Source organism: Trachemys scripta, chromosome 5 (assembly GCF_013100865.1).
Source record: "Trachemys scripta elegans isolate TJP31775 chromosome 5, CAS_Tse_1.0, whole genome shotgun sequence".
In the NCBI taxonomy this organism is placed as follows: Eukaryota; Metazoa; Chordata; order Testudines; family Emydidae; genus Trachemys; species Trachemys scripta.
Window position 1 is genome coordinate 113264915 of NC_048302.1, and position 10308 is coordinate 113275222.

Below are 10308 nucleotides of genomic sequence, written 5' to 3' on the forward strand. Positions count from 1 at the left end.
GTTAAGGTCAGCTTAGAATGCGTTTTGCTTTTATTTCATTGACCGAATTTGACTCGTTATGCTTTGACTTATAAGCACTTAAAATCTACCTTCGTAGTTAATATATTTGTTTGTTCTACCTGAAGTAGTACATTTGGTCTGAAGCATGTCAGAGACTCCCCTTGGGATAACAAGTCTGGTGCATATCAATTTCTTTGTTAAACTGACGAACTCATATAAGCTTGCAGCATCCAGCAGGCATAACTGGACACTGTAAGACGGAGGTTGTGTCTGGGACCGGAGATATTGGCTAGTGTCATTCGGTTGCACAATCCAAGCAGCTTACATGCCAGAGTCTGTGCGTGAACAGCCCAGGAGTGAGGGTTCTCACAGAGAGCAGGCTAAAGCTGGCTCCCAGCGTCAAGGATTGGAGTGCCCTAGCAGATCACCGGTCCGGATAATGCCAGGGGAACGTCACAGTGACTTAGGGATTTTTCTTTACTACGGGCTAATTGGCGCTGCTGGGATCAATGCAGCAGTGTCAATTTAGCGGGTCTGGTGCAGACGTGATAAGTCGATGGGAGAGTGTCTCCCACTGACATAGCACGGTATAGACCCCGCTGTAAGTTGATCTAAGCTATGTCTACTTCAGTTAAGTAACTTATGTATTCTAACTTAGATTGACTTACCTCGTTAGTGTAGACAAGGCCTTACTTGAGATCATACAGGAAGTCTGTGGAAGACCAAGGAATTGAACCTGGGTCTTCTGAGTCCCTGGAACATCCCTAACCACTGGATCATCCTTTCTCTCTCTCTGAAACTCCCAATACTAATTGTTAGCCTGCAAATAAACAGTAGCTAAAATGTGTAACATTAAAATGCACAGTACCCAATCATTGGGTATTTTAATATCTCAGAACAAGAATTAATAGAAAACTTAAGAGCATCACTTAATTACTATTCTTCCCTCTGTGTCAGTTTTGATCTAATGCCCCAGCATGGTATTATGAGACACTGCTGTTGGAGATAGTGTCTTCTTGATGAGCTGGTCAGCAGAGATGAGTAATTAGCTGTGGGGTAATAAGCCTAGTGTCCTGGCTACAACCCAACACTAATATTGTAATTACATCTGGCTATCTAAATTCCTCCTGTGATTTCAATGGATATTCTGTCTGAAAATCCTGTTTTACTGCATTGCTGAACAGCTACTGCATTCTACTCTAGAACTGGATGAAATGATGCTTGTCTACAACTTTTGCATTAGGGCCTGAACCACCTCCTATTGCTGCTCTTTATTTATTAATAGTAGTGCATAGAGGTCCCAACTAGGCCAGAACCCTGTTGCACTAGGTGCTGTGTGAACATATACTAAAACACAGTCCCTGCCCTTACAATTTTGAAGGAAAAAAGGCCCTGATTCAGGTATGTACTTAAACATGTGCTTAAGTCGGTCCTATTTAGCACACCAGTTAAGCATGTGTGCTCAACTTTAAACATATGCTTAAGCTCCAGTGACTTCAGTGCTGCCTTCAGTAGGGATGTTTTCCTGGACTGAGATAGAATCATAGAATACCAGGGTTGGAAGTGACCTCAGGAGGTCATCTAGTCTAACCCCCTGCTCAAAGCAGGACTAATCCCCAGACAGATTTTTGTCCCAGATCCCTAAGTGGCCCCCTCAAGGATTGAACTCACAACCCTGGGTTTAGCAGGCCAATGCTCAAACCACTGAGCTATCCCTCCCCCCTAGATGAGTAACTCAAGTCAGTAGGACTACTCCCAGGAGTAGTTTAATGAATTCTAAGGCTGGAAGGTGTTAGGAGAGACATTGGCAGCACAGCAAAATGCCCAGGCCACCACCAGTAACTGAAATACCAATTGTCATACTTATTGCCAAAAGCACCTATGCTATGGGGGAAGGGATAGCTCAGTGGTTTGAGCAGTGGCCTGCTAAACCCAGGATTGTGAGTTCAACCCTTGAAGGGGCCATTTAAGAAACTGGGGTAAAAAACTGTCTGGGGATTAGTACTGCTTTGAGCAGGGGGTTGGACTAGATGACCTCCTGAGGTCCCTTCCAACCCTGGTATTCTATGAGCCTATACACTACTAGACTTTTGTAGCAGCCTTAGCCTAACTAGGCAGGCCAGGAGGGGAAGGGGATGTCCACCAGAAGTGACCATGACCCTGCTACCTTCCTTGTCAAAGCTTTCTATGAAGCTGCTGAAGTCTGTGTCTTTTAAAACAAAACAAAAAACAAACAAACAAAACCTCAGGAAGTCTAGCTATATCTTTGGACTGTTGTGTGGAAATACAGATGCAGGACTAATGGTTTAAAAGTGCTTGCTTAATGGTTTTTCTTTGATATGTTGATGTAATTGTAGCAGTTACTTAACATAAAAGGGGTAGATAGCTCTGAGTAATTTGGATTTGATCTTCTGGACATCTCTTGGAATCCCCAGTGACAGGTGGATAGCTGGCCATTTGAACCTTGTCGTTTGACTCCTCCAGACCAGTGGTTGGGAGCACTCTAACCTTTTGCATATCTGTGTGTTCTTGAGAGCTAATAAAATAGTAAGTTTGGATGAAAGCACTTTAGGTTTGTGCCAATCTTTAATCAGATGGATGCGCTGGGTCCCCCTTTGATTTGTTTCTAACACTGCCTCACAAAGAGTACAGTTACCCCAAGGTTAGGGTTGAGAGAACCCTGGGTAACAAAAGGACCATTGTGATCATCTAGTCTAACCTTCTGTATAACAGACAACACTGAACTTCCTTTGAATTAATTCCTCTTTGAACTAGAGCATACCTTTTGGAAAAAACATCTAAATTTGATTAAAAATTTTCTAGTGAAGGAGAATCCACTACTTCTTTTGGTAAATTGTTCCAGTGACTAATTACCCTCAGTTTAAAAAAAATATGCCTTATTTCCAGTCTGAATTTGTCTAATTTTACCATCCATACACTGGATCTCATTATACCTTTGTCTGCTAAAGAGCCCATTATCAAATATTTGTTCTCCATGTAGGTAGTTAGACTGTGATCAAGTCAGTCCTTAAACTTCTCAGAGGGTACGTCTATACTTACCTCCGGGTCCAGAGGTAAGCAATCGATCTTCTGGGATCGATTTATCGCGTCTTGTCTAGATGCGATAAACCGATTCTGGATCGATCCCAGAAGTGCTCGCCATCGACGCCGGTACTCCTGCTCCGCGAAAGGAGTACGCGGAGTCGACGGGGGAGCCTGCCTGCCGCGTGTGGACCCGCGGTAAGTTCGAACTAAGATACTTCGACTTCAGCTACGTTATTCACGTAGCTGAAGTTGCGTATCTTAGTTCAAAGTGGGGGGTTAGTGTGCACCAGCCCTAAGTGAAACAAATTGAGTTTCTTGAGTCTACTATAATGCATATTTTCCAACCCTTAAATCAGTCTCATGGCTTTTCTCCCTACCGTCCCCAATTTATCAACATCCTTCTTGAAGTAAGGTTTTCTCAAGAGCTTGCTGGATCAGGCACTGTGGTGTGTGGGTTTTTTTTGTTTTAAAGTGGTTTTCCGTATATAAATGTACAGTAATTACAACAAATCTTTCCCCTCCCCCACTATTAACAGATTAACAAGAAGACAACAGAATGGAGAATAAAGAGAAAAGCAATGGTGAGATTAAAGAAAAACAGGCAGTGAAAAAGAAAGTGGTGAGTTTGAGTTTGGGTGTGTCCCCCCCCCCAATCTGCCTCCTAAATCTTTTATCAAGACAAACATTCACTTTGGGAGTAAAGATACAGAAGATAATTGACAATGAGCAGACTACTATCACTAATGCTCAGATCTGTAAAGGTATTTAGGCATTGCAGCGCTCAGAGTTGCAACACTTAATAATTTAGGCACCTAAATCTAATTTTTAGAAAGGGATTTAGGCACTTAGCAGCCAAGATCCCATTGACAGTCTGTCTTAAGAGCCTAAATCCCTTTCTGATCATGAGATTTAGACTCCTAAATACCTTTACAAATCTGGACCTATTTGCTTTACAATTTCGTTGAGGTGGAAGAGGAGTCTTGTGGTTTACGCACAGTCGTGGGATTTATGGGATTGGGATTCAGTTTCTGGGAGATCTTTTACCCTTTGTTGGTCTTCTCTATTCAGACTGTAAGCTTTCTAGAATGGGGACTGTCTCTTACTGTGTATCTGCAGTGTCTAGCACACTGAGGCCCTGAACTCTGAGTTGCTGCCATTATTCAGATTTTTGGAATAACCCAAATGCTGCTTGGGGCAAACTAAATGTTTTAGGAGGTTTGAAGGAGAGGTGCTGATATGACCCTTCCTGTGGAAACCCCTCAGTTTTGCTCCTTCCCTTGCTGTGCCATAGCCTGTTTGTCAACCTTCTAGAAATGTTGCATAACCCTTTTCTCACAGCAAGAAGAGAGCAAGCTAAGTTGTCTTTGAGTAAGAAAGCTGGGGAGTTGTGTGAGGGAATGATTTGATGGCCATACGTTAAGATGCATGGCAGTGTATTTTGTTTGGTTGCTGATGGTCTTCTATGAATGATCAGAGGCCAAAAGCATGCAGTGTGTCCAGGCAAGGCTTGTACAAAAATTCATATACACTGTCACAGGTGCAGTTGCCCTGAAACTCTTTATTTTCCCCTTTGTGGTCCACCGAGGGCACTCACTTAAAGGTTTCCAGTTCCCAGCCATAACCTGTCCTGCACAGAGACCCATGTCACACTCCCTGTTGACCAAGGCTTTCAAGGCTGCACAGCTCCCTGGATTTACACTGCGATATCCCCAACAAGCCATTGCTTAAACAGGACAGTGTCTGCACTTTGCTTTCTCTTCAAAGGCTATGACCAGTGTATTGCTATAGTTATAAGTTACCACACAGCTCCTTCTAAGCAAGTGTAATGCTGACAGACCCCGGTCGTCAGCAGGCGAAATTGAACCTGGGACCTCTGGAGCTTAGCCTCTACCGCATGAGCTAAAAGCCAATTGCCTTGTAACTAAGGCTATAGAGCAGACTCATTTTCTCTCTCTCTAAGTGGTCTCGGTGTCACTAGATGGGACGGACCACACCCAGAAGGTGTGTGGGTTACACAAACACTTTTATTCTTAAAGTAAAAGCGTTACAAAGAAAACTTTCTAAAACAGAGTTCCTATATGCATGCTAAAAAAACTTACCACAGGTCATCCCCAACTGCAACCAAGGGCTCTAGATTTTTTTAGTCCTTAAAAACCCACTGCTGGGTTTTCTCTTTGGTTAGAAGTTCATATCCATCTTAGATCCAGAACCAGAACAAAAGAGGGAATATCAGTTGTTTCTTTATACAGTTCGGGTCTTTGATCTTGGCCCTCTGTAACAGGGAATCAGTGGACAATAACCCTCTCCTCAGAGAGTAGCTTCAAAAGGTTGGGGCTTTTTTTTTTCATAACTGGAATGGAGTTATTTGCATTAACCTCTACCTAGGGATTCCCCAGGAAATCCACTTAACACTTATTGTCCCTGAAGTCCATACTTGTCTGGCACACTTTCAATATAGTCCTTTTGAACTCCTATGTCTTACAACTGACGTATCTTCCCGCCCCCGCCCAGAGAGATAACATACATTCCTGGCTCATGATGATATATAAACTTTATACAATAAGGTCTTTCAGGGATATTGCAGGAAATGTCCCTGTCTCACACACATTCCAAAGTTGAGGGGAGTGTGTCTGGCTGGGAGGAGGGTGTGTGGGGGGGGGGAGGAGGAAGCAGTGTTGAAATGAGAAAGACATATATGGTGTAGGTGGGTGGGTATCAGATTGCACCAGCACTGCTGCTTTTGCAAGTAAGAATGTAAAATTTGTGAATAAAATGAACCAGAAAAGCATATCAGGGTGTTTGCTTACTTCTTTCTAGCCTAAAAAAGGAATTCTCCTACTCCAGAGGCCAGGTTCTCCACTGATTTGAATCTTGCATCATCGCTAACCCCTGTGCAAAGCAAATGTAAATGTTATAAATAATGACAACATTTACACTCAGATATCAATGAGTACACAAGGTACATGTCAATAGAAAAATCAAATTCCACAAGTCACTTCTTGGATTGTTCTGAAACCAGGACACATCAAAAGTTACCACATTATAGCTCCTTTCACATTCACAATACGTTGCCACAACAAGCTAGTTTGGTTAGTTATGAAATGAAAGACTGCAAGTGTATAGTCTGTCAAAAGTGGAAACAGGACAGATTTATGGCAGTAATAAGTCACAGGGTTGGGAACCGTTCCAAAACATACTTTTCATTATTGCCAAGGGAATATTATTGTTGATTAGTAGGTGACTTACATAAAACTCTTCCAAATTCATAATTCACTGGTTTAGGGTGGTGGGCACATTAAAAAAAAAAAAAGCAGTAGTTCTAACTTGAGTTTTTTCCCTGCTCATGTGTCTGACTACTATCTGTTATATAATACTAATGTAGGGGTGTCACATCTGTTTGCCAGAAGGCTTGTGAAAACATTTAATTGCAGCATAGTTAAGGTTTCAAAATTCTTGATACAACTGAAGCTTGTTCCGTGTCACTTTTTCTGTGACTTGCCAACTGGAAATTTAGTGCACTGGATGAAATCCTGTGGCCTTAGTTGGGCAGAACTTCCACTGCATTCTAACAGGCCTCTTTCCCAAGTAAGAAGGGTGTATGGACAGCAGAATTGCACCCACGGTGAATGTACTTCACACAATCTTGTGCACCAACACAATAGTATCAGATTATATAATTTCAAAGCAGTTAATTGCCACTTTAGATGGGCTGGAATGTTTGTATTTTAACTAAAGCACTTGTAAACGTCTAACAAAGCTGATTGTTCAAGAAGGGTAGTTTCTTCACACGTGTATAGTCTTGTAATCTGCAAATCCCTGCTAGAGGGACATACTGACTTGATATTTAAGAACTAAAAAAGACGGACATGCAATTTCATGACTAATTTGCATTACCACTGTGTTTAAAATGATCACTGAGCCAAAAGCATATGCAGTCAATTGACATGCACGTGCAATCACGGTAGCTGTGTACCACGGAAATGTAGGGCTCAAGAAGTCGAGTCCATCCCCCCTATGCCGAGGCAGGATTAAGTGTACATGGACCATCCCATACTAGGCTGACCAGATGTCTGGATTTTATAGGGACAGTCCAATTTTTGGGTCTTTTTCTTATATATGCTCCTATTACCCCCCCCCGTCCCAATTTTTCACAGTTGCTGTCTGGTCACCCTATCCCTGACAGATTTTTGTCTCACCTTAAAAACGTTCAGGGATGGTGATTCCTCAATCTCTCTAGGTAACCAATTCCAGTACTTAACTATTTTCATAGTTAGAAAGCTTTCCCAGTATCTAGTTTAAATCTATCTGCAGTTTAATTATTTTGTTGTATAATAAACCAAGGCCTACTATGTTCCTATCTCGAAATGTGATGCCAATAAAAAATACAACAGCTAAAATATATCCTTAAAGGTCCACAGAGTAACTGCACCAAGTTTCTACTTTACAGAAGGAAAAATACCTACTGCTACATGGTGGTACAATATCACCCTACAAATCTGACCTCTGTAATTTCTCAGTAAGACCTCTGACAATTACAGACCACTATGCAAGGACCAAACATCAGGGGTTATGTGTCTCTCAGAGGTGAAATTGCTTGTAATGTTGAACAAGGCAGCAATTCAGTACTTCTCCTTATGTAATTACTGCAGTGACTCTGGGGACAATAGAAAAGAAGCAACTGCAGAGTGGACAAAGTGTAGTCGTATAATGCAGGTCAAATAGAATTATAGGACTGGAAGGGATCTCCAGAGGTCATCTAGTCCAGTCCCCTGCACTCAAGGCAGGACAGCTGATTACACGTTTTGGCATGTGATAACATTGCTCCTATTCTGTACGGATAACAAAGGACAACTGCAGGGGCCGTCATTCTCACCCAGAACAACCTGTACAGATCAGTGGGCAAGTTAAGCACTGCTTCTGCAGCCCACCCCAATCAGACTGTTTTATGCAATGCAGAGCCAGGCAATGCTGAAAACGGAACGAGCTCATTTCACTGAGGTATTGTATTTCCCCTTGAACTGCTCCTGGATCCTCATTGGCGGTGGGAGACACCAACGTGTCCCCGACTCAAATGCACCTTCACGGGGAACTTCATCTATAGTGGTCACCTGTCGTTGAAAAATAAACACAAAGAATAGCGTGAGAGTCACGCCGCCAGTTAGCAGGTCCCCAACACCCGCTCCTGCAGCTGTTCCCCTGGCGCAGGGAATCCCCGCGCCCGTGACACACGGCAGTGCAACTCACACCAACCTCTGCAGCACAGTTTGCAGGGACGCGGTGCTGGTGAAGCCCCGCAAACGTGCGCTGGGATTGCAACACGTCCAAGCGGCTGACAGCGAAGCGCGGTGAACTGAACTCACCCCGGCTCCCGCAGGGGACTCTTCCCCGCTGCCTAACCTGCACAGCGCCGCCGGATTGCAGCGTGCCAACCCCCCCGGCTCCCCGCAGCTCCGCGGGTTTCCTCTCCCCAGGCAACCACACTCAAGATGTCTGCAGGGCTGCTCCGGCACGCCCGCTACACGTGTGCACGGACTGGCTGGCTCGCCTCACAGGCAGCTGGACTAAGGCGGCGCCACGGGACCAAACTTCACCCGAAATCGGCCAGTTTAACGTTCCCGAGACAAAGTACCAAGCCCCAGCCGCACAGAGAGAAACGCAAGTAGCACCACGTGGCTGCTAACGGTAATTTCGGCCGGGTTTGGAAAATGAAACCAGAGCGAGTCCGGCTTGCCCCTGGGCGTTGCGTTTGCACGGTTACACAACGCGCTCCGTTTCTTAATGTGGAGCAGCCCCGTGGAAAGCGCGCAGAGCTCGGTGCCAGGTTTGCACATCTCCCCCAGGGGCTTTCTCCCCCGGCGCCCCGTGCCCAGGGTGCGCACGGACTGGCCGGCCTCCTGACAGACAGCTGGGCTACGGCTGCACCACAGGACCCAAGCTCACCCGGAAATGGCCACTGTCGTGCCCCTGATACAAAGGACCAGCCGGAGAGAGAAAACCGTAAGTAGCACTACGTGGCTGCTTAACGGTATTTTGTGCTGGGTTGGGAGCATGAAACGAGACAATGATCCTGCCTCACCCAGAGGAGCTGCGCTTGCATTTCAATTTCGTGGCTCAACTAAGTAATTTAGTGGAAGGACCAGAAATGGGGTAGGATTTTCATGGAGTTTCTCCGCCAACACCGTGCAAATCGTACTATGACCAGAGGGCAACTGGAACAAAGTCTCTTGTGTATTAAAGAAAGACAAAAATAAAGAGGGAGGGACAAAAAGGGATTTTTTCCCCCCTTCCAGCTTGGTGGAACGATGCACAGTACTTAGCACATGTAACTCTATCTCCACTCTTCTTGAGAGTGGAGCAAAAAACCACCTTAGTCCTTTCTCTTTTAGAAAAGTTGTGGTGCTGCTGTTTTAGTAGAGAGAGGCTGTCTGATACACAGCTGTGAGACTACAGAGCTAAAAAATACTACCATTAGCAGACTGCCTCATAGAGTAGAACCAGGGTTACCCTGGGGGAAGGGAATGAACTGCTGTCACCCCATTACTGAAGATAAGAGCAGGAGAATGACCTTTACAGGTGCAAGACAAAGACTGCTACTTCAGCAACTTTGGAATAGGTTTTGAAGGGAGGTTGTGGAATCCTAGTCATTGGAGGTTTCTAAGAACAGGTTGGACAATCACCTGTCAGGGACAGTCCAGGTCAGTGGTTCTCAAACTTTTGTACTGGTTACACCTTTCACATAGCAAGCCTCTGAGTGCAAACCCCCTTATAAATTAAAAACACTTTTTAATATATTTAACACCATTATAAATGCTGGAGGCAAAGCGGGGTTTGGAGTGGAGGCTAACAGCTTGCGACCCCCCCCCCCATGTAATAACCTCACGACCCCCAGAGGTGTCCTGACCCCCAGTTTGAGAACCCCTGGTCTATGTGAACTAAATCCTCTCTTAGCACAAGAGGCTGGACTAGATGACCTACATTTTATTTCTTCCTAAGATCACTGGTATCAATGACAAGCCTATCCAAGCAAGAAAAGGACCAGAAATGGGGGATTTGGACTTTCTTCCTGTCCCAGATTCCGAAAGAGCAAACTAAGCTGAGGAGTCAAGATGTAAATATGCCAGCTTGTGCAAAGAAATATGGGTCAAGATTTGAAAAAGTGACTTGATTTTTGGGTGCCTTGGGTTGGGTGTCCCATCTTGAGACACCTGAAAAGGGCCCAGTTTTCAGAGAGTAGATGCTCAGCACTTCCTTAAAAGTGTGCCC

At 44.5% G+C, this 10308-nt stretch overlaps 1 protein-coding gene across 1 annotated transcript in view; it reads left to right on the plus strand.

Annotated features, from left to right (window-relative positions):
• The first annotated feature begins 3601 nt into the window (after positions 1–3601).
• Positions 3602–10308, plus strand: part of SLC2A9 (solute carrier family 2 member 9) — a 166456-nt gene continuing 159749 nt past the window's right edge. The window contains exon 1 of the mRNA XM_034772535.1: positions 3602–3664. Coding sequence (XP_034628426.1) covers positions 3602–3664 — 63 coding nt within the window. The remainder of the gene's footprint in view (positions 3665–10308) is intronic.